Consider the following 27,818-nt stretch of genomic DNA (forward strand, 5'->3'; position numbering starts at 1 on the left):
AAAAATAGTCAAATAAAGAAAAACCCTGGAATGAGTAGGTGTGTCCAAACTTTTGCCTGGTTTTGTCATTTATATATAAATGTGACTAACAGCTGACTGAAGATGGCAGGGCATTCCTGTGGTTGAGTCCGTTTCTGAGATAACATGGACTCTAAACAACGTAATGAAACCTTGTTGCCCCTTGCTGAAACAAGAAAGGTGTTGTAGTAAATGATGAATAGAATGGGCTTGGAACCAGTAACCCTGGCAATTTGACTGGTAAACTCATGGGTACACTTGCAATGGCTGCCTGGTATTGTTATGCTTTCATTTTCATAGTAATGTAGAATGTTCATTCAAATTACGTTAACTGATGTGGCTAATGCAATGGAATGTATTTTTTGTAATGTTTTTGACTCAACAAAATCACAGCACCATTGATAGGTACACTTCCTGCTTTTCTCTTATGGGTACACTCGCAATGGCCACCAGTCATTCCATCATAGACTTGAATGGGGACACATTTTATATTCATTTGGCAGCAAATGCAGTTAGGAGTGGAGAAAAGGAGAAAATGTGTCTAAAAATGGTAGATATTTATTTGGTCATTTGAACGGTTATTACAGAGACTGCAGTCATTTGGCTGCTGGACAGTTACTTTAAAATGCCATGTATGCCAATAATACTTATTTTATTTCCCAAAATATGTACATACTCTGCAGTTCTATTTCTAAAACAGCACATCATTATAACCACTCATTTATAAATTCTCCCTACATAGGCCTGCAGGAATAAAACACAACCCTACCATAAGCGATCCCCTTACATACCTCCCTACCAATGCATCACATCGTCCAGGGTCAGGTAACATGTTATGGATAGTATTACCAAACAGAACCACACCTAAATGACTGGCCTTAGTAAGACAACCCTGCTAAGATTCACAAGCATGGTTAGAAATAAAGAGATGTTTACCCTAGATCTCTTACTCTTAGTGACTTATTTTTCTTACGTCAGGTAACCGTTTGCGGTTAAAGTTGAGGATAAATCGATTCACCAGATGAAATATCCTCAGATTGGCCCTATTCAACCAATCTTTGAATCAATGGCGGATGTGTTGTCCGCTGCAGCTGAAAGGGAAGAGAGTGAGCTGGTCCCTGAGGCGAGAGATGTGACTGGACAGACTCCAATGAGACATGCACTCAGAAATGGTCTGTGAGCAATCACAGTATAATTGGAAGGGAAGATGGCAATCATTCCATGATAAACACTGATTATAAAACGACCACAGATAGACAGACAAACAACCAATCAACGCATCAGCAGGCCACCTGACAGAGACAGCAGGGGGAGCTGTGCCAAGGAAAGGTCAGCAGAGATGAGGACCCGTGCAAATGTACCTTACGCCACCCTTACCCCCCCCCCCCCCCCCTAACACCACGGTTCCTCCAGCATGCTCTAAAAAGGCTGGGCAGAGTACCTAAGCAAAACAAAGAGAAAAAATACATGAACACAGAAAATATGAGCCTGATGATCGGAAATAATACAAATGTTTCCTGACTGCAGTGCTTATTGAAACAACCTACTTTCACGGGAAACTACTTTCGTTGTGTTAGGTTTTATGTGGGAGGGCCTGGTTATCTGGTTAAAATAGAAGCCGCCCATTTAGGAGGTTGCCAAGAGACAGAACTCACTCTTCCAGTTTCACAAACATGTGGACACCTGTTTAGAGCTCTCAATATTTTGGGAAAGGTCATATAATGAGAAATAAGAGACATCTTATGAGTGTGTTAAAGGTCAAAAGGAAGGTGGGTATATCCACATCTGTACTGAGCCAATCCTATTACTTTGAGCAGGGACAGTCTCATTGAAAAACACATTTGAAAGACTAATCTTCCACATAACTCCTGTTACCATAGAAACCAGGACAAGAGGCTTGTTTAGGCTCATCCAATCATTTAGACCTCATTAGGGAAGTGCAGCGTTAAAGCTTCCTCTGCATCAGTGGGCACATTGTAGTCATGCCTACTGGACAGACTAGGAAAGTAAGAAAATGGAACATTACACAACTTGTGGCTACTGAAGTTTAGAAATTAAATTACTTCTGAAGTATAGAAGTAATTGAATTGGCTGTAATAAATTACACATGATATACTAGATTAGTCGTAAATAAGACAAATGTCCAGTGAGAATTAATAAATAAAAATGCAGGGAAACTTGAACTTGCATAATCACATTGAATTAACATTTGCTAGTTATAACTTTGAAAATCACTGTTAATCAGACTTTCACTGCAGATTGGCACTAGGGGGGCTAACACAATAAATCAGGCTTTTGGCACAGAGAAAAGGTTACAATACAAAAAGGAAATTAGTGTAAACAAAATAATGTAAATGTTGGGAGTCAAAAGAAACATGTCAGACTTTATTCAGCTCCCTTGTACCCCTTTCAAGGAAGACTCAAAGGCAGAAATTGACAAGCAATCTCTAGACTGTTTCGGCCTTGATGCGAAGGTCAATAATTCTCCACAAACAACTAGTTCCACCTGATATTCATGGTCATTAGATTCATCACTATAATTCCTGCTTAAGCAATATATAGGGTATATTTAAGCAATAAGGCCAGAGAAGGTGTAGTATATGGCCAATATACCCCGGCTAAGGGCTGTTCTTATGCACAACGCACTACAGAGGGCCTGGACACAGCCTTTAGCCATGGTACATTGGCCATTTATCACAAACCCGAGGTGCCTTATTGCTACTATAAACTGGTTACCAACGTAACTAGAGCAGTAAAAATAAATACCCGTGGTATACAGTCTGATATACCAGCCAATCAGCATTCAGGGCTTGAACCACCCAGTTTATAATTAGTAATATACCAGGGCCAAATCATTTGCAGCAAGAAGATCATCCTTTTTTTATTTTTAAGAAATCTATAACAAATCCTGTTTGCAAAATAACATATCCAGCCAGGGATGAGAGACTACATGAAGTATGGTGTTCACTCCATTACACTTGACCACAGACACAACATTTCTTACATTCCACCATATCGGTTTACACAGGCTTTCTTGTTCAGTGTAAAGTAAACAGGGTCTGAAATAACTGAACTCTTGCAACAAAGAACCATACATCTCCATTTTGGAAAATGTTGTTGACTTTACATACATTTCTAGTTGTATAGTCAATTAGGTTTTAAAATGTTATATATAGACTTGTACAATATACTTCCACGAGTTTGAAACCATGGATATTGCAGTTAATTTATAATAATGAAATGTTAATAATTGATGGAGGCATTTCTTCTGTCATAACTTCTATCAGGAGAATGATTGACCCTCCGTCACGGCCATGGCACCAATCCCCCTTGGGGACGGCAGGTAGCCTGGCAGTTAAGAGTTAGGCCAGTAACTGAAAGGTCACTGGTTCGAATCCCTGAGCAGACTAGGTGAAAAATCTGTCAATGTGCTCAAACAAGACACTTAATCATCATTGCTCCAGTAAGTTGCACTGGATAAGAACTTCTGCTAAATGACTAAAATGTAAAGATGTATGGAGGCTGAACCCAACCCGCCTTGAGCTGAAAGAGGCATTCCAGTCCATTCTCAGAAGGTAGGTGTGGTACAGTAGGTAGGTGCTTTACCTGTGCCACCCCAGTGACAGTAATAGCTACACCCTCCGCTGTCTCTACATCCTCACACTTGGGCTGCAGGGTCATAATCTCAAGGGTTATCCTGTGGAGAATGTGGAAAAAATAAAAATAGGCATGTTCTGGAGGGAAGTGATAGCAAATTAATATAAAGGGGAGTAAAAACACAAAAAGTGAAGGAAATAAAATATTAACATTCACTCAAAGGACTCCTCCAGGGATGTGACAACAGGATGTAATAGAATGCTTTTTTCTCCAGAGCTCAAAATATCATTGGATTCTCAAATGTAGTTGTGATGTGAATTGAATCACCATATTGAAATAAATATCAAGTCATGTTAACTTGTTAATCAACAGTGTAATAGCTAGCAATGGTGGGACCCTTCTGTACATCCCTTTCTCAGAGCATTCATTATGGGGATCCTGTTGCCAAAGCCTATAGGAGTGAGTTAACGAACAGAGGTTAGCTGTGTAGCAAAGCCCATAGAACAGGTTAATGACAGACCGCTGACTCTCTCTCCCTTTCAGTGCAAAGGGAGAGAACAACATGGCATGGAGAAAGAAGGAAAAACAGAGAGAGAGAGACAGTAGTTAGCCAGTTAGTCCACCCGTTTGTTTGCCTCTGACGTTTTGTTTGGTTCTTGACCAGTCAGTCCGTGACCCGACTGTCTTGTCTTTCTGGTCTTTGTAGTCTATTCGTGGCTGTCTGAAGAATTACCTGAGCCACCCCTGTCACATCCAGGGGGACACCCTCCAAGGTTTCGATATTCTCACAGCGACAGAGGATGGTCATTATCTCCAGAGACATCCTAAGCAGGTGATAGAGTTGTAGGAATAGGAGAGGCAGGACAGTGAGTGTAGTATATGCGTACAGTAGCTGTTAGGGATGTCAGTAGAGTAGGGTCAGGGGTGAGAGGGGAGGGATTAGAACGAGAAGATACTCTAGGAGGAAGTGGCATCGGTATCTCTAGTCTGGGCCTACGCCATAGACCAGACTCTACAGCAAAAAAGGAACCATTGTGTAACCTGACCACCAGTCAGAGAGCTTCAGATGGAATCAAAGGCTTTTCCAGTCTATCAATGATCTAATAATGCTAGTGTTTACATTACAAGCACGAACACTGCACAGCCAGTCCGTTCTCTCCACAACACAACAGACAGAAACAACTAGGACAAAGGGCAGGAGTCACAGGGAAGGATTGGTCAACACAGCAGCATTCTTAAAACCACATCTGAGATTAAGGCACAAGAGATTACTCAAAATTGCAAGTCCCTAATGACAATCTCTACTGCTTTGAGGCTCGCTAAACAAGTCTAGAGCAGGGTTTCTTAAACTATGGGTCGGGACCCAAAGTGGGCCCTGGGCATGCGAGTTATGAGAATAAATATATAAAATCACACACTAATTCTTAATTTGGGTCGTAGGAGGACCGTTAATCTCTCATTTGGATCTCGAGCTGAAAAGGTTTAAGAACCCCTGGTCTAGAGAGTATTGACAACCAAGCAATTGATTGAGTAGTAATAATAATACAAATGTGAATATTCAGCCCAAAATGAGTTTCACTGCTCTCACACACACACACACACACACAATGTCTACAACATGGCTAAGAACACTAACATCAAATCAATGTTAGATCCACTGACTGACAGAGCTAAAGTGCATTTAGAAGCTGGCCGAGTCCTCAGAAGCTCCCCATCAACAAGGGTTAAGGTTAGCAGTCTTTCAGCTTCGGTGTCCATGTCTGAGAGAGACAGAGTCAGGGCAGGGGCTGGCTGCAGCATCACTTCCCCAGGCCTCTGACTTCTTCTCTGTCTGTGTTATGGGAGAAAGGGATCAAAGTCTCATTGGGCCAGAGACACTAATAAGATTGCTGCATCACTAAACGGGAAGAGGCTGGGAGCTATGGTTACCCCCTTCAGGGCCCGGCCCATTCTCCAGCTGGTAACAGCTAACAACTAATGGCTACCAGCTAATGCAGGTGGGGCTGGGAAAAAAATAAAAAACAATGCACCAGAGAAAAACTATACGTGGATGTCCTTTATCATATTTATAGGAAAGGTGTTAAAAATATATTAGTACCATCGATGCAAAATATGTGAGGTCCAACTAGAGGCTGGAAATCGGTTTGTGCTCTAAAGCCAACTTCTATGGTCATTGTTGGCATGCCAAACAGAACAAACAGATCAGGGACCAGGCTAGATTAGGATATCTTCTTTCTTAGGGTGTTTTCACATATAGTCCTCTTCAAAAGAACCGATCTCAGTATTTTTAAAGTGAACTCTGGGGTAACCCCCCCCCAAAAAAACTAAAGAACTCAGTCCTCTTTGTATTCACACTGCCCTTGCCTTTGAATGAGGCCTCAACTCTTTTGCCAATTCAATTAACCTATTTTGTGGTCCAAGTCCTCTTTGCATCACCATTGCTATGTTTAGGAAGGAACCCACAACTTTTTCCAACATTCACTTAATGCACTCTGGGTTTTAACAAAGTGCAGGACAAGCCATTCTAGGAAGTGTTATAAAACAGCTAGATATACAGTGCCTTCAGAAAGTATTCACACCCCTTAACTTTAAAAAAAAATCTTGCTGTGTTAGCCTGAATTTAAAATTGACATTGTTACACAATACCCCATAACGTCAAAGTGGAATTGTGTTTAGATTTTTTTTAATTATTAAAAATGAAAAGCTGAAATGTTGAGTAAATAATTATTCAGCCCTTTTGTTATGGCAAGCCAAAACACAGATTCAACCACAAAGACCAGGGAGGTTTTCCAATGCCTCGCAAAGGGCAACTATAGGTAGAAAAATAAAACAAAGGCACTAAAGTAATACTGCAAAAACTGTGGAAAAGCTAAACATTTTGTCCTGAATACACGTTTCAAAGTGTTCTGTTATATTTGGGGCAAACCCAATACAACACATTACTGAGTACCACTCCATATTTTCAAGCATAGTAGTGGCTGCATCATGTTATGGGTATGCTTGTAATCCTAAGACAATTTTTTTAAATCCTGAAAAAAGACAACCCCACACTAAAACAGAATAGAGCTAAGCACTAGAAAACATTGTTCAGTCTGCCTTCCACCAGACCCTGGGTGATGAATTCACCTTTCAGCAGGATAATAATTTTAAAAAATAAGGCCAAATCTACACTGAGTATACAAACATTAAGAAAACCTGTTCTTTCCATGACATAGACTGACCAGGTAAACACAGGTGAAAGCTATGATCCCTTATTGATGTGACTTGTTAAATCCACTTTAAAAATGAGTGTTGATGAAGGGGAGGAGACAGGTTAAATAATTATTTAAGCCTCAAGACAATTGGATTGTGTATGTATGCCATTCAGAGGGTGAATGGCAAGACAAAATATTTAAGTGCCTTTGAATAGGATATGGCAGGTGCCAGGCGCACCGGTTTGTCTCAAGAACAGCAACACTGCTGGGTTTTTCACTCTCAACAGTTTCCTGTGTGTGTGTGTGTGTGTGTATATCAAGAATGGTCCACTTCCCAAAGGACATCCAGCCAACTTGACATAACTGTGGGAAGCATTGGAATCAACCTGGGCCAGCATCTCTGTGGAAAGCTTCCGACACAATGTTCCCTCTAAGCTGTGCGCGCAATAGCCGAGACTACTGCTAAGTTCAGAAATATCAGCCCACAGAGAGAAGCATGAGATTGAACACTTCTGTAAAAAAATATGATAAAAGCCTTGTTCCTATTTTACATTTTTTGTCTAGGGCTGTTGGCGGTAGGTGCACCCAATTCAGCTGCTCTGCGTGCAGAGTAGGCGAACTGTTGCCATTTTGAACCAATTCATGTTTCTAAAGGAAAACGGTGGCTTCCCTGCAGGCCCAGAGAGCAAATCAAGTGCACTATAGGCCTATCGAATGGCTCAGATTGCCGTGTCTGCAGTAACGTAGCAGGCATAAAAGAAAACTACAGCAAAGTTGATACTGTAATATTTCAAAACGTTTAAAACCATGACTAGAGTGAGTTCATGTTTAAGTTCTTACTCAGCACTGTCAACACTTTGTATAAGCCATAAAATGCTTGTTCTTCCCTTTTTGTTCTTCCATTTCCACTCAGCGCTACAACAACTACTGCAGCAGTAATGAGTAGGGAAGTGTATATATCTGTAGGCTTGCATTGTTATTTTTAGTGGCTTGGGCTTTTTTTATATTAAGGAATATTTCACTCAGTTCATAGGAGTAACAACAATTTGTACACAAGGCAGAAATAATGCGGTGCGACTCGAGATTCACCATCAGCTGGAGACTTAGTCCCTTTTTGGTCAGTGTCAGTGGAGGAAAAGGAGAGATGTTGAGAGTCGGACCCTCAGTCTACTGCTCTCCCTCCGCTGAGACTCACCATCAGATGCAGGCACCCTCAGCCCAGTAAAATAAAAAAAGCAAATTATTTAAATGTATGCGCACTCAACTTTGCTTCACAAGTAATACAACGGATCTATTACTGGTGTGATCATATAGCCTAGCTCAAGTTGTGAAAAATATATTTATTTTTTAAATGGCCCAAACAATGCATTGGCAGGGCAACTGCGGTGCTAATGTATTGACAATATCCACGTTTCACTTTACTGTGGCAATTGTGACACGCAATATTAGCCACTTTCAATGCAACATACCGAAACAAACTATGTAACAGATTTTATTGTAGGCAGAACGCTTCAGAGTAGGATTTTACTGAATTCACACACACTATTCAGCCTGTACTCTACACAGACCGGTGCAGCATAAACAGTCAGAGCTGCAGTAGGCCTATATGCAAATTGACCATTGCCATTTTTGGATCTGTGCCATTTACTTTGAACTGGACTGTGTTTACAGCACTAGAGGTCGTGAGTAGATGTACATGTATTGAGATCAAAAGCGAGAGCTGCATGTAGCCACGAGCGCACATTTTGTTCATATTATTAGCCCAGTTATAGGTCATTTGTAGTCGGCAATAAGGGAGCGATTGCTTCCTACAAGAGCAGAAAACATATACATTTCTAGACATCATTGAAAAGTGAGTCAGGTAAAGAGCTTCGTCTTAAAAAGGGTAGTTTTGTATTTTGAGACAAGTAGTCAAAGGGCAGCATAATTTGTATGATTCTCTGTAATATATGGTATGGGAATAATAATGCATTTTATTTTGTAAAGTGGTTTCTTGCATAAAACACAACATTTTCAGTCACCTTGTATGAAGGACTAATGTCAATTCCTGCATGTTTTCTTTTTTTTTTCTAAAGTCTCATGGAATGTAGTTCTACTTTGAACACCACACATTCAACACTACTGTAGAATGAATGATAGAACAGCCATTTCCATTTTAAAATGTTATGGGATGCATTTGATGGTTGGCTACTCTGGTAGGCCACAGTTGAAGTCGGAAGTTTACACCTTTACCAAACACATTTAGCTTTTCACAATTCCTGAAATGTAATCTTAGTAAAAATTATCTGTCCTAGGTCAGTTAGGATCAGCACTTTATTTTAAGAATGTGAAAATGTCAGAATAATATTAGAGAAAATGATTTTCACATTCTCAGTGTGTCAGAAGTTTACATACACTCAATTAGTATTTGGTAGCATTGCCTTTCAATTGTTTAACTTGGGTCAAATGTTTTGGGTAGCCTTCCACAAGCTTCCACAATAAGTTGGGTGAATTTTGGCCCAATCCTCCTGACAGAGCTGGTGTAACAGAGTCAGGTTTGTAGGCCTCCTTGCTCGCACACGCTTTTTCAGTTCTGCCCACAAATTTTCTATAGGATTGTCAGGGCTATGTGATGGTCATTCCAATACCTTGACTTTGTTGTCCTTAAGCCATTTTGTGGTCATTGTCCATTTGGAAGACCCATTTGCAACCAAGCTTTAGCGTCCTGACTGATGTCTTGAGATGTTGCTTCAATATATCCACATCATTTTCCTGCCTCATGATAACATCTATTTTGTGAAGTGCACCAGTCCCTCCTGCAGCAAAGTGCAGTCACAAATTGATGCTGCCACCCCCGTGCTTCATGGTTGAGATGGTGTTCTTCGGCTTGCAAGCCATCCCCTTTTTCCTCCAAACATAACGATGGTCATTATGGCAAAACAGTTCTATTTTTGTTTCATCAGACCAGAGGACATTTCTCCAAAATGTACGATCTTTGTCCCCATGTGCAGTTGCAAACTGTAGTCTGGCTTTTTTATGGCAGTTTTGAAGCAGTGGCTTCTTCCTTGCTAAGCGGCCTTTCAGGTTATGTCAATATAGGACTAGTTTTACTGTGGATATAGATACTTTTGTACCCGTTTCCTCCAGCATCTTCACAAGGTCCTTTGCTGTTGTTCTGGGGTTGATTTGCACTTTTCGCACCAAAGTACGTTCATCTCTAGCAGACAGAACGCATCTTCACCTTCTTAAGCGGTATGACGGCTGCGTGGTACCATGGTGTTTATACTTGCATACTATTCTTTGTACAGATGAACGTGGTACTTTCAGTCATTTGAAAATTGCCTGAATGAATCAGACTTGTGGAGGTCTACAATTATTTTGAGGTCTTGGCTGATTTCTTTTGATTTTCCCATGATGTCAAGCAAAGAGGCTGAGTTTGAAGGTAGGCCTTGAAAAACAGCCACACCTCCAATTGACTCAAATGATGTAAATTAGCCTATCAGAAGCTTCTTAAACCATGACATAATTGTATGGAATTTTCTAAGCTGTTTAAAAGGCAGTCAACTTAGTGCATGTGAACTTCTGACCCACTGGAATTGTGATAGTGAATTATAAGTGAAATAATCTGTCTAAACAATTGTTGGAAAAATGACTTATGTCATGCACAAAGTAGATGTCCTAACCGACTTGCCAAAACTAGTTTGTTAACAAGAAATTTGTGGAGAGGTTGAAAAACTAGTTTTAAGTGTGTAGGTGTGTAGATGAGGTGAATTTTTTAAATCAATTTTGAATTCAGGCTGTAACAACAAAATGTGGAATAAATCAAGTGGTATGAATACTTTCTCAAGGCATTGTACCTACTTACATTTTGGAAGCTAATAGATTGCATTTAGTTAAAAGATAGACAAAATATTTCTAATCAAGTCGCTTTGGGTAAGAGCGTCTGCTAAATGACTAAAATGTAAAATACTATTAACATGTAAATATGTTAACAATAATATTTAAATAGAACAATAAATAGCAGAAGAATAACTGCAGATTAAATACTGTAATTAAAAATTGTACACCCAATGAGAAAACATATTTGATGAGAATCACAACTAAAATCAATTCTAGCTCTTAAAGCTTAGGCAGCTTGCCTCTTTAAGAGCGAGAGTTGATTTTAGTTGTGATTCTCATGAGATGTTCACATTGGGTGTACAATTTTCAATTACAGCATTATTTAATCTGCAGTTATTCTTCTGCTATATGTAAATATTATTGTTAACATATTTACATGTTTTTACATTTTAGTCATTTAGCAGACGCGCTTATCCAAAGCGACTTGATTAATGATTGTCTTATCTTTAGTACTTCACACTATCCAAACCCCACAATCGAATAAAGTTTGAAACTCTTAGCTTATAGATCACAATGCAAAAAATAAATTAAATCAGAACTAACTTCGTGCATCCTTGACAATCACTAATAAATTTCCAAAAATAGCACAAGTTTTGTCTGAAAGGGACCAAGTGTGAAAACAACCGTAAAAGAGTGCCACAGGCAACAAACACTTGAGCCATCCCATGCCTCTACTTCACTTTAATTAGAGCCTTACTGGCAGGTATCCTAGCAACTAGACAAAAGCCCTTGGCTGAATCCCAAATCACCCCCCCCTCCCCTCGCCCCTCCATTTGCATGTTTATGCACACCTCCTCCATTTGCACAAGTGTCCCAAAGCTGAGGGAGTGAAAATTATTGAAGGTGTAGGGTTTAATTAGACCTTCAGATAGCCATTTTGACCGAGCCAGCCAGGTTGCAAGCATCAGAGCTATCCCAACATGCACTGCAAAATGTTTGAATTTCTTACAAAAGAAAAGAGGTGTGGCTAATTACATGTCACATGCATTTGTTGATGACTTATTTCGAGACTTGACACATGTAACAGACGAAATACCTCCCAAATGAAACGTTTAACTGTTACGGAGGTTTATTAATTTGAATTTCATGCTCGTTTTATCATTTAAAAGTGGAACATGAATTCCATCATTCAAGTCAAGAGTGTGTCCCGCAGTTGATGGGTTTATTGAGCCCATCGCCACTCTCTGGAAGTCACCCTTGAAGTTGTCAGCAACACGTGATAACAGAGGGCCCTCTGAGCAAGTTGGTAGGAGAGAGGGTGTGGTTTGGGATTCACAACTTGTCTTTATAGCTTGAAGCTAGTTCGGACATCATCCAAGACACGGCAGGGCAGAGAGACACATACCAGGCAAGGCAGGTTAGTTAGCATGGCAGAAACAAAAGAGGGAACAAACATACACATAATACATTAAATGTATAACATTAACAATACTGTATATGTAGTTAAGGGAAAATGCAGCAAATAAATTGTCATGGGATTTGTTGTGTTCAGAGATCTAAAAACGATCACCGCAAATGTTTTAATCTTTTCGACTTGATTTCACAATTATCATATGCGCTGTGGAAAATAAAATGTTTATTTGTTAAATACAGGCCAACTGTAATACAGTGCCTTGCGAAAGTATTCGGCCCCCTTGAACTTTGCGACCTTCTGCCACATTTCAGGCTTCAAACATAAAGATATAAAACTGTATTTTTTTGTGAAGAATCAACAACAAGTGGGACACAATCATGAAGTGGAACGACATTTATTGGATATTTCAAAACATTTTAACAAATCAAAAACTGAAAAATTGGGCGTGCAAAATTATTCAGCCCCTTTACTTTCAGTGCAGCAAACTCTCTCCAGAAGTTCAGTGAGGATCTCTGAATGATCCAATGTTGACCTAAATGACTAATGATAATAAATACAATCCACCTGTGTGTAATCAAGTCTCCGTATAAATGCACCTGCACTGTGATAGTCTCAGAGGTCCGTTAAAAGCGCAGAGAGCATCATGAAGAACAAGGAACACACCAGGCAGGTCCAAGATACTGTTGTGAAGAAGTTTAAAGCCAGATTTGGATACAAAAAGATTTCCCAAGCTTTAAACATCCCAAGGAGCTCTGTGCAAGTGATAATATTGAAATGGAAGGAGTATCAGACCACTGCAAATCTACCAAGACCTGGCCGTCCCTCTAAACTTTCAGCTCATACAAGGAGAAGACTGATCAGAGATGCAGCCAAGAGGCCCATGATCACTCTGGATGAACTGCAGAGATCTACAGCTGAGGTGGGAGACTGTCCATAGGACAACAATCAGTCGTATATTGTACAAATCTGGCCTTTATGGAAGAGTGGCAAGAAGAAAGCCATTTCTTAAAGATATCCATAAAAAGTGTTGTTTAAAGTTTGCCACAGGCCACCTGGGAGACACCAAACATGTGGAAGAAGGTGTTCTGGTCAGATGAAACCAAAATTTAACTTTTTGGCAACAATGCAAAACGTTATGTTTGGCATAAAAGCAACACAGCTCATCACCCTGAACACACCATCCCCACTGTCAAACATGGTGGTGGTAGCATCATGGTTTGGGCCTGCTTTTCTTCAGCAGGGACAGGGAAGATGGTTAAAATTGATGGGAAGATGGATGGAGCCAAATACAGGACCATTCTGGAAGAAAACCTGATGGAGTCTGCAAAAGACCTGAGACTGGGACGGAGATTTGTCTTCCAACAAGACAATGATCCAAAACATAAAGCAAAATCTACAATGGAATGGTTCAAAAATAAACATATCCAGGTGTTAGAATGGCCAAGTCAAAGTCCAGACCTGAATCCAATCGAGAATCTGTGGAAAGAACTGAAAACTGCTGTTCACAAATGCTCTCCATCCAACCTCACTGAGCTCGAGCTGTTTTGCAAGGAGGAATGGGAAAAAATGTCAGTCTCTCGATGTGCAAAACTGATAGACATACCCCAAGCGACTTACAGCTGTAATCGCAGCAAAATGTGGCGCTACAAAGTATTAACTTAAGGGGGCTGAATAATTTTGCACGCCCAATTTTTCAGTTTTTGATTTGTTAAAAAAGTTTGAAATATCCAATAAATGTCGTTCCACTTCATGATTGTGTCCCACTTGTTGTTGATTCTTCACAAAAAAATACAGTTTTATATCTTTATGTTTGAAGCCTGAAATGTGGCAAAAGGTCGCAAAGTTCAAGGGGGCCAAATACTTTCGCAAGGCACTGTATTATCTGTCTGTAGCAGGAGAACAGAATTCAGTGAGAATGAACTGCACCTGACCTTCCCTAACCTCTGTCAGTGTTTGTCTTTCCATTTCAATGCTGTGCTGTAGTGTGTACAGGGGTTGTTGGCTGCAATGTTGTGTTCGAGAGCAGCTGAGTAGTGGGTGCTGTGTTTACACACACACAAACCACTTGTCCAGTTTATAATATAACAAAACTCATTCTCTTTTGTGTTGGTAAAGAGACTATAATATCTAACGTAGCTTGGAAATATGTTTAAATGTGTGGTGTAGATGTCAGGATAAATGGGCACAGTTTTAAATATGGCGTTGAGGTTTAAAAATACTAATTTGTCTACCAACAAACAATAGGCACAAATGGAGGCAAATAATGGCTGGATGTTAGGGCAGTGTAGAGCGATTTCAGTGCCAACAGAAACTGTACTTGAATTCAATATTTCTGAATTTGTAATGCAAATGTAATCATTGAATTCATAAAGTGAACTTGTATTTTATGATTTGAAACTGAAGATTGCATTCAGTTTTACAATTCAATTTAATATTTAAATTCAACATTTATCAAGTCTAGTTTCAAGCACAGACAATGAATGCAATATTGAAATAAATATTGAATTTTAAAACTGAATGCAATATTTATTCAAGTTAAATTTATTAATTCAATGGTTCACTTTGTTCATTACAAACCCCAAAATATTGAATTCAAATTCAATAGGCATATCTAAATACAAATTCAGAAATATTGAAATCAAATAGTTTGTTGGCACTGAAATCACTCCATTGCATTGTAGATTTCCAAACTGTAGGCTACCTAAATCCTGTGAATGGGTTACACCTTTTCCTTACCTCTGGATGTCTGTGATGAGCCACCAGGCCCATGACCAGCCTCCCACCACATATGTCTTCCCATCAGAGCCACAGCAACCACCTGTTGGCCAACACAGACAACATGAGTATGACATTGTAACCACTATCACTGATGATAACACCATAGAAATAGTACTGTATTTTACACTGAACACATTGTTAGTCATTGTCATTGCACTGCAGTATCATTATCAGAGTATTACACTATTATTAGACCACAGTAAACCAGACCAGTATCATGGTATCAGACCTCAGTTTGAAGAGCTGAGGTACCAGGGAGGAGTGGGTGGTAGTGGTTGGAATATAGGTCAATAAATCTAACTGAATGTAGATTGGGATTGAAATTCTTTGCTACAGTACTATAACAATGAACCATAAATTCATAGGGTATCAAGTCAACCAAAGCTGTACCACCCCTACACATGCCTACAAACAAACCCAATTTAGTGTTTACCTATTACAGTGCCATACTATATGTGTTATTCCCCTCTTAGTTCAGTGTATTTGTGAGTGTTTTAGGCCGCATGTAGAAACAAGTTATTTAACTGGATTTACAGTCACAACAAGCCTCCTGTAGACCACAAACGAAACACTCTCACTAAGAACTTCCCCTGGCACTTACACTTCAACACTTGCTCCACATACACCAACAAACCCCAATTGATGGTGGTGACACTTCTACTGCAGGAAAGTTAGCTCACACGCAAATGAGAAATAAAGTTCTGGAAAACACAATTGTGCTAACAAATGGCAGTTATCAAAAGGTTTTTTACTGGTAGTGGTTGTCGCCCCCCCCAGGCTATGATAAGGCCTAGAGTAAATAAACTAACAAAGACAGCTATGACATTAAGGGGATTATTTCTCCACGCCATTCTTCCGACAGGTTAGATTACTTCACAAAAGCGATGCACGGCGCAATGACGGGGCAGAACTCGGTGTTATGATTAAAGGGTCAAATAGTTGCTAGCTATGACAAGGAAGCTGCCATGTGGAGAATCGTAGGCAGCTCATATCTTATTGATACCATGTCTTGTTTTGAGGTGTTTTGACTCATCATGTCTATGCTAATAACATTTGCTAGCTAGCTAACCAACAAGTAACAATGTATGAGAGAAAAGTGCTCATTGAGCAAATGTACACTGCTCAAAAAAATAAAGGGAACACTAAAATAACACATCCTAGATCCTGAATGAATGAAATATTCTTATTAAATATTTTTTTCTTTACATAGTTGAATGTGCTGACAACAAAATCACAAAAATGATCAATGGAAATCAAATTTATCAACCCATGGAGGTCTGGATTTGGAGTCACACTCAAAATTAAAAGTGGAAAACCACACTACAGGCTGATCCAACTTTGATGTAATGTCCTTAAAACAAGTCAAAATTAGGCTCAGTAGTGTGTGTGGCCTCCACGTGCCTGTATGACCTCCCTACAACGCCTGGGCATGCTCCTGATGAGGTGGCGGATGGTCTCCTGAGGGAACTCCTCCCAGACCTGGACTAAAGCATCCGTCAACTCCTGGACAGTGTGGTGCACCGTGGCGTTGGTGGATGGAGCGAGACATGATGTCCCAGATGTGCTCAATTGGATTCAGGTCTGGGGAACGGGCGGGCCAGTCTATAGCATCAATGCCTTACTCTTGCAGGAACTACTGACACTCCAGCCACATGAGGTCTAGCATTGTCTTGCATTAGGAGGAACCCAGGGCCAACCACACCAGCATATGGTCTCAAAAGGGGTCTGAGGATCTCATCTCGGTACCTAATGGCAGTCAGGCTACCACTGGCGAGCACATGGAGGGCTGTGTGGCCCCCCAAAGAAATGCCACCCCACACCATGACTGACCCACCGCCAAACAAATAACCCTTCATCTAAGGTATTCTGGCTCTGATAAATCACTAGCAATACAGGTTTAAAACTCACAGCAAGCAGTACCAAGCATTTCTGGCTGTTGACCAGAAATGTCCAGCTTTCACGACACCCACGAGTGGGAGACGCTGGCTTGTCTTAACTGCAAACAATCGCTAACTTATTATTAAGCCTACAGAATGACAGTTTAGCTGCAAGGGCATCCCGCTCAGAGGCTATTTACAGTGCCTTCAGAAAGTATTCACACTAGAGGTCGACCGATTAATCGAAATGGCCAATTTCGAGTTTTCATAACAATCGGAAATCAGTCATTTTGGACACCGATTTTGCAGATTTTTTTTTACACCTTTATTCAACTAGGCAAGTCAGTTAAGAACACATTCTTATTTTCAATGACAGCCTAGGAATGGTGGGTTAACTGCCTTGTTCAGGGGCAGAACGACAGCTTTTACCTTGTCAGCTCTGGGATTCAATCTTGCAACCTTACGGTTAACAAGTCTAACGCTCTAACCACCTGCCTCATTGCACTCCACGAGGAGCCTGCCTGTTACACAAATGCAGTAGAAGCCAAGGTAAGTTGCTAGCTAGCATTAAAAACATCTCATAAAAAACAATCATAATCACTAGTTAACTACACATGGTTGATGATATTACTAGTTTATCTAGCGTGTCCTGCGTTGCATATAATCGATGCAACGCTGAGGGATGATTTAACAAAAGCGCCTTTGCGAAAAAAAGCCCAATCGTTCCATGATTGTACCTAACCATAAACACCAATGCCTTTGTTAAAATCAATACACATATAATATAAATATATACTTCTATTTATATATATTTAAACCTGCATGTTTAGCTAAAAGAAATCCAGGTTAGCAGGCAATATTAACCAGGTGAAATTGTGTCACTTCTCTTGCATTCATTGCACGCAGAGTCAGAGTACATGCAACAGTTTAGGCCGCCTGGCTCATTACGAACGAATTTGCCAGAATTTTACATAATGATGACATAACATTGAAGGTTGTACAATGTAACAAGAATATTTAGACTTAGGGATGCCACCCATTAGATAAAATACCGAACGGTTCCATATTTCACTGAAATAAACGTTTTGTTTTCGAAATGATAGTTTCCGGATTCGACCATATTAATGACCAAAAGCTTGTATTTCTGTGTTATGTTATAATTAAGTCTATGATTTGATAGAGCAGTCGGACTGAGCGATGGTAGGCAGCAGCAGGCTCGTAAGCATTCATTCAAACAGCACTTGTGTGTTTTGCCTGTATTTCTTCACAAGCACAGCGCTGTTTATGACTTCAAGCCTATCAGCCTAATGGCTGGTGTAACCGATAAATGGTTAGCTAGTTAGCGGGGTGCGCGTTAATAACGTTTCAAAGGTAACTCACTCTGAGATTTGTAGTAGTTATTCCCCTTGCTCCGCAAGGGCCGCGGCTTTTGTGGAGCGATGGGTAACGCTGCTTCGAGTGTGGCTGTTGTCGATGCATTCCTGGTTCGAGCCCAGGTAGGGGCGAGGAGAGGGACGGAAGCTATACTGTTACACTGGCAATACTATAGTGCCTATAAGAACATCCAAAGTATATGAAATGCAAATGGTATAGAGAGAAATATTCCTATAATAACTACAACCTAAAACTTCTTACCTGGGAATATTGAAGACTCGTGTTAAAAGGAACCACCAGCTTTCATATGTTCTCATGTCCTGAGCAAGGAACTTAAACATTAGCTTTCTTACATGGCACGAGCCTTAGATCATTAATATGGTCAAATCCAGAAACTATCATCTCGAAAACAAGACCTTTATTCTTTCAGTGAAATACGGAACCGTTTCGGGTGGCATCCATCAGTCTAAATATTCTTGTTACATTGCACAACCTTTAATGTTATGTCATAATTATGTAAAATTCTGGCAAATTAGTTCACAATGAGCCAGGCGGCCCAAACTGTTGCATATACCCTGACTCTGCGTGCAATGAACGCAAGACATGACACGACACAATTTCACCTGGTTAATATTGCCTGCTAACCTAGATTTCTTTTAGCTAAATATGCAGGTTTAAAAATATATACTTCTGTGTATTGATTTTAAAGAAAGGCATGGAATTTATGGTTAGGTACACGTTGGAGTAACAGTCCTTTTTCACAAATGCGCACTGCAGCGATTATATGCAACGCAGGACACGCTAGATAAACTAGTAATATCAACCATGTGTAGTTAACTAGTGATTATGATTGATTAAGTTTAATGCTAGCTAGCATCTTACCTTGGCTTCTTACTGCATTCGTGTAACAGGCAGGCTCCTCGTGAGGCAGGTGGTTAGAGCGTTGGACTAGTTAACTGTAAGGTTGCAAGATTGAATCTGAGCTGACAAGGTAAAAATCTGTCGTTCTGCCCCTGAACAAGGCAGTTAACCCACCGTTCCAAGGCATTCATTGAAAATAAGAATGTGTTCTTAACTGACTTGCCTAGTTAAAGATTAAATAAAATGTGTAAAAAAATATTTAAAAAAATAAAAATGGGCAAAAATTGGTGTCCAAAATGACTGATTTCCGATTGTTATGAAAACTTGAAAATCGGCCCTAATTAAATCGGCCATTCAGATTAAAAATCGGTCAACCTCTAATACTATGTATGTATGCATGTATGGTGAAATGCCACTCAATTTAAAAATCTAGATGACTTTTTATGCAATATTGCCCAGCCCTACGTGCTGGTCAGAGACTCCCAGTACCATTCAGCACTCATTGCATACTGAAATTTTGCAATGAGGGGTGTGGGCCATATTACAAGATGGACGTCTTAATGCAGGTCTCCAAAGTGGAGAGGAGCAATGCTGAAACGGACCCTGGAAGGATGGATTATTTCAGTGACTCACTTGTGGTCACAGCTGCTGCTCTGCTTCCCTCAGAATACTTCAGATGCCAGACAGACTCCACATACTAGAGCCCACCATGGGAGTGAGAATTTACCCCTTAAAAAGCATGGCATCACATTTAGGCTCGCTTCATGCCTGGTTGATTCATGCGCTATGGCTAGGACTTTGTTTCTTAGAAGAAGAAAGTCCTATTTTAGTAAACTTTTTTATTCTAAGAGAAAATCATAAGTGTTACTAGTGGGTGGTCTGTTCATAATGGACAGTTATCAAATTGTCTTTGTCACATGCACCAAACACAATAGGTGCAGACCTTATTGAAATGTTTACCTTAAAGCCCTTATTAAACAACAATGCAGTAAAGAAAAAGTGTTAAGTAAAAAAAAAAAAAAAAAGGGTCTGGGCTACGTTCTCAAATAATCGTAAGGTATGCTTTCACCGTAAAGCATTTTAAATCTGACACAGTGGTTGGAGTCACAAGAAGTTAATCTTTAAACCTATGTAAAATATGTTTTGTTTTCTGAATTTTTATTTCTGTATTTGAATTTGGCACTCTGCAATCTCACTGGATGTTGGCCAGGTGGGATGCTAGCGTCCCACATACCCTAGAGAGGTTAAAAGGCTGCTAGAATTGTAAATATCGGTATCGTTTTTGGCAAGGAAAATATCGGATATCAGCCAAAAATGTCATATCGGTGCATCCCTAGTTTAAATGTCTTACTCACATCGGCTACGGAGAGCGTGATCACAGTCTTCTGGAACATCTGATGCTCTCATGAATGCTTCAGTGTTGCTTGCCTCGAAGCGAGCAGAGAAGTGATTTAGCTCATCTGGTAGGCTCGTGTCACTGGGCAGCGCACGGCTGTGCTTCCCTTTGTAGTCTAATAGTTTAAGCCCTGCCACATCCGACGAACGTCAGAGCCGGTGTTGTACGATTCAATCCTAGTTCTGTATTGATCCTGTGATGGTTCGTTGGAGGGCATAGCAGGATTCCTTATAAGCTTCCGGGTTAGAGTCCCACTCCTTGAATGAGGCAGCTCTACCCTTTAGCTCAGTGCGAATGTTAACTGTAATCCATGGCTTCTGGTTGGAGTATGTACATACAGTTACTGTGCAGACGATGTTGTCGATGCACTTATTGATGAAGCCAATGACTGATGTGGTGTACTCCTCAATGCCATCGGAAGAATCCTGGAACATATTCCAGTCTGTGCTAGCAAAACAGTCCTGTAGCTTAGCATCTGCGTCATCTGACCACTTCTATATTGACCGAGCCACTGGTGCTTCCTGCTTTAGTTTTTGCATGCAAACAGGAGGATAGAATTGTGGTCAGATTTGCCAAATGCAGGGAGATCTTTGTACGAATCTGTGTGTGGAGTAAAGGTGGTCTAGAGTTTTTTCCCCTCTGGTTGCACATTTATCATACAAGTAAAACGTATTTACGTTTCCCTGCATTAAAGTCTCCAGCCACCAAAGCACCGCCTCTGGATGAGCGTTTTCCTGTTTGCTTATGGCCGTATACAGCTCGTTGACTGCAGTCTTAGTGACAGCATTGGTTTGTGGTGGTAAAGTGGTAAATAGACAGTTATGAAGACTATAGATAAACTCTTTGTAAATAGTTGTGTCTTTACTATCTTTAAATTGAAGACGTAGTTTTTAAACAAAGATTCTATGTAATTAGTATTACGCGATTAAACTGATCAATCATGTAACTGTAATTAACTAGGAAGTCGGGGCACCAAGGACAATATTCAGATTAAAGTTATAATTTCCTAAAATAACTTTTCAGATATTTTATATCTGATCAAATAGTCTGATTAATGAATTATTTATTTTACCTCACTTTAGTCTCATTCCAAACGTCGTAAATTATTGGTTATCTGCACGAACCCAGTCTTCACTACGAGTCATCCATACATCAATTGTCTTAAATAATTTATTTATTACTAACCAAGTAATTCACAGAAATGCATAAACAGTCAATATGGTTACAAGAATTGTACAAGAAAGTGCCCTAGTGGGCTAAACCGGCATCGCGGCTTGTTAGACAAAAGGGAAGTGGTGGTTGACCAAGAAGTCACTACAGAGTTAATAATTATAACAATTGAAATGCTAATCCTTTACACATGAACGCTCACTCATTCGGGAACAATTGCAATCAATATATATTTACGCTCAGTGTGTAGTCTTGATCGCTGGTGAAAAGTTTATTTCTTTTGTAGAATTATCTGTCTCTCTCCCTCTCTCTGTGGTTAGAGTGGATTGTTCAGAGTGACATTCATTAATTCGTTATAGAATGGATGTTTCAGCGGTTGTCGTTCTTCGCATTCAATGATACCGAATTCCTAGCTGCAGACTAGTAATTCATATCAAAGACTTGTTCTTATTCTGTCGGTATCGATAGTCTAAGAGTTTACCACGTGGTATGGTTAAAAGATTCAGCAATGGTCTACAACCTTTGTCCCCTCGTAATGGAGGACAACATGGTCTGGTGATAATTTCTCAAAGTTGGGGTTTATTCGGAATTGCAGAAAAGGGGCTGTCCCGGGATGCCTGACCTTAACTGGGCTCAGGGGCGGTCCTCTGATTTAGTTCAACTCAAAAGGGAATTGGCGTTTCCTGCATTAAACAGACCAAAACCACATTGTAAAATTGTGTAAACAGTATCATACTCACTCATCTTATACAATTAGATGTAAACCTCATATCTGAGGCTATTATATAAACAGTGTTATGGTAATGTGGCCACACCGTCTCCCATGAGCTTCACCAAGTTGTAACACACAGACCAGTTCGTAGCTGGATTCTTCACCGATCTTTTATACCTTTTCCGGAACATGAAATTTGTTCGGCCCTCAAGCTCTGCGAGGTGGAAGAAATTCCTTTGTTCTCTATGAAAATTCTCTTATACTGTGTGGCCATGAGGCAGGGTCTTCTCCTCAGGAATTTACGACCTCTCTGACCACAGCAGCCTAGTTGAAGGAGGCAAGGGGGAGGCAGGGAAAGGGGGATGGGGCTTGCTGTACCCAAAGAGGGCAACGTCATGACAGTGGTCTACAGCTTATCATGAGATAGGATTTGTTCTCCTGAGGTAGAGGAAATCCTCAAGACTTCCTTACTATTAGATTTCGTGCACCAGCTGTTGTTTATAAATATACACAGACCGTAACCTCTTGTCTCACCGGAGGCGGCTGTTCCATCTTGCAGATGCAGAGTAAACCGCACCAGCTGTATGTTATTCACGTTGTCAATTAGCCACGACTCGGTTAAACATAAGATATTACAGTTTAAAACTTCTTCAGCTAGGGGGCAGTATTCAGAAGTTTGGATGAATGAGGTACCCAAAGTAAACTGCCTGTTACTCAGGCCCAGAAGCTAGGATATGCATATAATTACTATTGTATCGAACACTAAAATTTCCAAAACTGTTAAAATAATGTCTGTGAGTATAACAGAACTGATATGGCAGGCAAAAACCCGAAGACAATCCAGCCAGATCTCTTTTTTCAGCTCACCCTTGATTACTATGGCCGTCAATGGGAATACAAAAGGAATACCTCCCAGATTGCAGTTCCTATTGCTTCCACTAGATGTCAGTCTTTAGAAAGAGTTTCAGGCTTGTTTTTTTTTTTTTTTTAATTATAAAGTGGCTCCTAGTTTGGCTGTAGTGTTTGTTGCGTGTTCCTGTGAGTGCACGTACTTCGTTATTTATCTCCGGTAATAGTCTCCGGTATTCTCCATCTTAAATTTGAACATTTATTTACATATTAGGGTACCTAAGGATTGAATAGGAATGTTGTTTGATATGTTTGGAAGAAGTTTATTGGTAACTTACGAGATTCATTTGTATGCAATTTGAACAAGGGAATCCGGTGGATTACCGAGTCTAGCGCACCAATGAAACAAACTTTTGGGGATATAAATAAGGACTTCATTGAACAAAAGGACCATTTGTTATGTAGCTGGGACCCTTGTGATTGCAACCAGATGAAGATCTTCAAAGGTATGTGATTTATTTTATCGACATTTACCAACCTCTGCTAGGTTGGAAAATGTATGTAATGCTTTTGTGCAGGGCGCTGTCCTCAGATAGTCGCATAGTGTGCTTTCGCCGTAAAGCCTTTTTGAAATCTGACAAAGCGGCTGGATTAACAAGTAGTTAAGCTTTTAAATTATGTATGACACTTGTATTTTCATGAATGTTTAATATTACGATTTCTGTCATGCATTTCGCGCTCTGCAATTTCACCGGATGTTGTCGAGGCCGGGCGCTAGCAGCACGCCTATCCCAAAGAGGTTTTAATGTCCCATTGGTATGATATTAGTGATCGTAGTTAGTCTATTTTGTTATCCAATGATTGTAAATTGGTTAATAGGACTGATGGTAGAGGCAGATTACCAACTCGCCGTCGGATCCTTACAAGGCACCATGACCTACGTCCCTGATATCGCTGTCTCTTTCCCATGTAAATCACGGGAATTTGGGCCTTGTCAGGTGTCTGGAGTAAATCCTTTGCATCTGACTCGTAAAAGAAAACATTTGTCCAGTACGAGGTGAGTAATCACTATCCTGATATCCGGAAGCGCTTTTCGGTCATAAGACAGTGGCAGAAACATTATGTACAAAATAAGTTTAAATTACACGAAAACTCACAATAGCACAATTGGTTAGGAGACCGTAAAACAGCAGCCATCTCCTCCGGCGCCATTATGAATTTCATGGGGAATGAGAGAAGCTAGCCTGTGCCTTAACCTAACTTTGACCCCCTAAACCTAACCCCGGACCTTAAACCAAACCATAACCCTAAAGTTACAAAGACAGCTCATGTACTTGCTCATCAACTCTTCGGTCAGTTGCAGCATGGTCATCTAGTGACAAAAGGAAAAGTGAGGGTCACTGTAGTATGGATCACGTGACCATAATTCTTCCTGACATTTGGGTTTCCATAGTCATCTGGTGACTCATACCTCTGGTTTCACCACAATGGAAGATTTAAGAGCTGTTCTTTCATTCAGTAAGGAATGTAGTCCTGATAGCCTATAGGGAGGTCGTCAGAGACTTGACAGTGTGGTGCCAGGACAAAAACCCCTCCCTCAACGTGAGCAAGACAAATGAGCTGATTGTGGACTACAGGAAAGGGAGGGCCGAACACACCCTCATTCACATCAACAGGGCTGTAGTGATCGAGTGTGTCCACATCACCAACAAACTATCACGGTCAGAGGAAGGCCCCAAAAAATTGTCAAAGACTCCATTCACCCAAGTCATAAACTGTTCTCTGTTACCGCACAGCAAGCGGTACCGGAGTGCCAAGTCTAGGTCCAAAAGGATCCTTAACAAAATATGTCAGGATGACCCCCAAGCCATAAGACTGCTGAACAATTAATCAAATGGCCACCCAGACTATTAACATTGACACCCCCCTTTGTTTTTACACTGCTGCTACTCGCTGTTTATTATCTATGCAGCCACTTTACCCTTACCTACATGTACAACTTACCTTGACTAACCTGTACCCCCTGTCCCTGTACCTCCTGTATATAGCCTTAAATATTTTCCTAGTAAATATTTTCTTAACTTTATTTCTTGAACTGCATTGTTGTTTAAGGGCTTGTAAGTAAGCATTTCACGTTAAGGTCTACACCTGTTGTATTCGGCAAATAAAATATTAGACAGGAAACTGGTTTCTCAAAGAGGTTATGATGAAAACAAACTACTCTGCACTGTAGTAGGCTACACCCCAAACCACAGTCAAACTACTGCAATCTGTACAAGACGAGTACAAATCTGATTCTTTCTTCTCTAACCAACGTTACATAAACAATCAAATCGGATTTTGCTGAGTGATTTGTAATCCTCATACATACTATCTGTCTCAATAATAAAACACAATCAAAAGGGTTGATTATGATATCATGCCTAATTTGTGTAACTTTCTACAAAAGACTAAGATAACATAGCCTAACTACTCACGTATCCTAGTGGACCGAGGGAAGTCTGTCCTTGAAACTGCCTGAAAATGACATTGTATTCTTTCAAGGCACATACACAGCTACATTTACCAACATAACATAGTTAATTGCAGTTCTCCAGTGCTGCTACAGATCAGGGTCTGTAAAGATAGAGTCAGTTTCCAGACCTTAAAAGACCTCACGCTAAATCTAATGTCTCTAACTTAACTCATATGGATGAAATAAAGCCATCAGCAATACTTCCACAAATTCCAGTGGTTTGCGCAGGTTTCACATGTCACGAGTCATGACAACCACTCTCATATTGCCACACTGCAAATAGAAGGCTACAGGCAGTCTAGTATCCAGAAATTACATTTTCAGATGCAAAAAGCATGTCTAACATAATTAGTAAATACCTATTAATATGTTCTTGTTTTTTTAGCCAAAGTTATTTATACTACGTTTAGATTTGTGCTGTATTTCATGGGTAATATTCCATTATCTGTATTACGTAAATCTGCTATGACATTTGTGGTCTGAATGTATAGGTAACTGTAAATCGATCTAGGTAAAAATCGGCTGCTAAATTGCTAAAATGTCAAACGTATTAGACCTGACATCACAGACACCACCCCACCCCACTATCATGTTCCCTCCCCTCACGACTCGGAGACCGTCATTCATAATCACAACGTTCCAACGTCCCCAAACTTGAAATGCGCATCAATTACTTAATTCATAAGTGCGATTGCGATGCTGATTACAATCACATGGTGTGTCGTAGAGGTGTGGCATCTAGAGAAAAAAGTGATACGTACCTCCTGCCCTGAGGAACACATAACTGCAGCGTTTAAAATAACTGGAAACTCGGAAACATAATTCAGGTCGGAAAGTCGGAGCACTAGAAAAGAGGCCCGAGTTCCCAAATTGGAATTCCGAGTTGTGGGTGACTGACCGTTCAAATCGTTTTTTCCCCGAGTTCCCAGTTGTTTTGAACGGAGTGAAGTCGGAGATTCCGAGTACCCAGTTGTTTTGAACGCGGCAACTGTGAGTCAGCTATCTGTGATCTAGCTAGCTAGCTAGCTAACGTCAGAGGAATAGTAACGGTCTACATTTTCAGAATTGGTAATGACACAATGACGAGGTTATCCATTGGGATAATAACGCGCCAATGTGCATGTCAGTGTAATTAACAAATGAAAGTAACATTAACTTAATATTTACAAAGTTGAAGATGAATGTAACGGTACGTACCTGAAACAACAAGGGCCTCATTTGGTCCAACAGTATGACAATTACCCATGTTATTTCAAAACGCGTATCCTAAACCAAGTGCGTCTGTCGCCTAAAAATCTTCTATGGTATTATGTCAGTCCACAAGCACGTTTGGCGCGTGCCGTTCCTCAAATGTACTTGCGTAACCCCTGCTTTATTATACAGTTTTTATAGACACTGGGCTGATTCAATCATACTGAACCGCGGGGCACCGGTCTATGGCACGTGACGTAACTGGGCAAAAATGGTGAGGGAGGAGCGCCATCTCAAATGAAGGGAATGCGATGAACTTTCAACCAGTGCAAAACACGTTTACCCGGGCGCCCGAGACAGATTAATTGAATCTCCTCATTGATTATTTGTACGGCTAATCGTTCCGAGAAAGAACAACAAAAGCGCCTTTAGTGCTTTCTGTTTTCCCCTTTTAAAGTGGCTTAGTCTTCGTCCGATTGTAATGAACATTTGGGCGTCAGCACATCGCCCACCGCACTTCTTTATGCACATACAGACAAGTGTAGAATTTCACCAGCAGGCGACACTACACTACACTACAATAAATGGTGATGGGGTCGGGGACTCATGGAATGAACGTGTTCCATAGTGGTTGTGGGCTGTTTATCGCTGAAGTAGACCTACTGTGTACAGTATGTCAAGTGTTTGACCAACAGGTTGATTTATTTTGCATCATTGTGCCTAGGAATAAGTATTACCAATTAATCACAGTTCAAACGTGTAGTGTGTTATTGTAGTTTTTACCTGCATTTTGAAGGAACCATCAGCATACAATAAATGTAGCAGTCTTTACATGTACCACAGAGGAACCAAGAAATTAAGAGCGACACTACGGCTGACTTTTTAGCTCGACACCACGTCTGTCTTTTGGGGCTTTTATGTTGATCTGCAATAATATTATGAAAAAACAGGACAGGAATACATCAGTCTCCAACGCACCATCTGACAAATTGTTCTTTCTCTCAGTGTTTTCTCGGACTGATGAGAACGGGAGCTAGGGATGTTAGTAGATGA

The 27,818-nt window shown here is 40.3% G+C and overlaps 1 protein-coding gene across 8 annotated transcripts in view; it reads right to left on the bottom strand.

Annotated features, from left to right (window-relative positions):
• LOC112257871 (flotillin-2a) overlaps window positions 1–27,008 on the bottom strand; it is a 33,575-nt gene extending 6,567 nt beyond the window's left edge. Inside the window, exons 1-3 of one of the 8 annotated variants that reach the window (XM_024431792.2) lie at window positions 26,772–27,008; window positions 14,779–14,860; window positions 3,556–3,715 (exon numbers count right to left, since the gene is read on the bottom strand). In XM_024431792.2, the coding sequence (XP_024287560.1) occupies window positions 3,556–3,715; window positions 14,779–14,860; window positions 26,772–26,820 (291 nt within the window). In that variant the 5' untranslated portion in view covers window positions 26,821–27,008. Of the gene's footprint in view, window positions 1–3,555; window positions 3,716–4,348; window positions 4,440–14,778; window positions 14,861–25,536; window positions 25,644–26,771 lie in introns of those variants that run through there. The other 7 variants (XM_042326837.1, XM_024431795.2, XM_024431791.2 and 4 more) reach the window with 7 other exon arrangements.
• Between the last annotated feature and the right edge of the window lie 810 nt (window positions 27,009–27,818).

Source organism: Oncorhynchus tshawytscha, linkage group LG09 (genome assembly GCF_018296145.1).
Source record: "Oncorhynchus tshawytscha isolate Ot180627B linkage group LG09, Otsh_v2.0, whole genome shotgun sequence".
Lineage (NCBI taxonomy): Eukaryota > Metazoa > Chordata > Actinopteri > Salmoniformes > Salmonidae > Oncorhynchus > Oncorhynchus tshawytscha.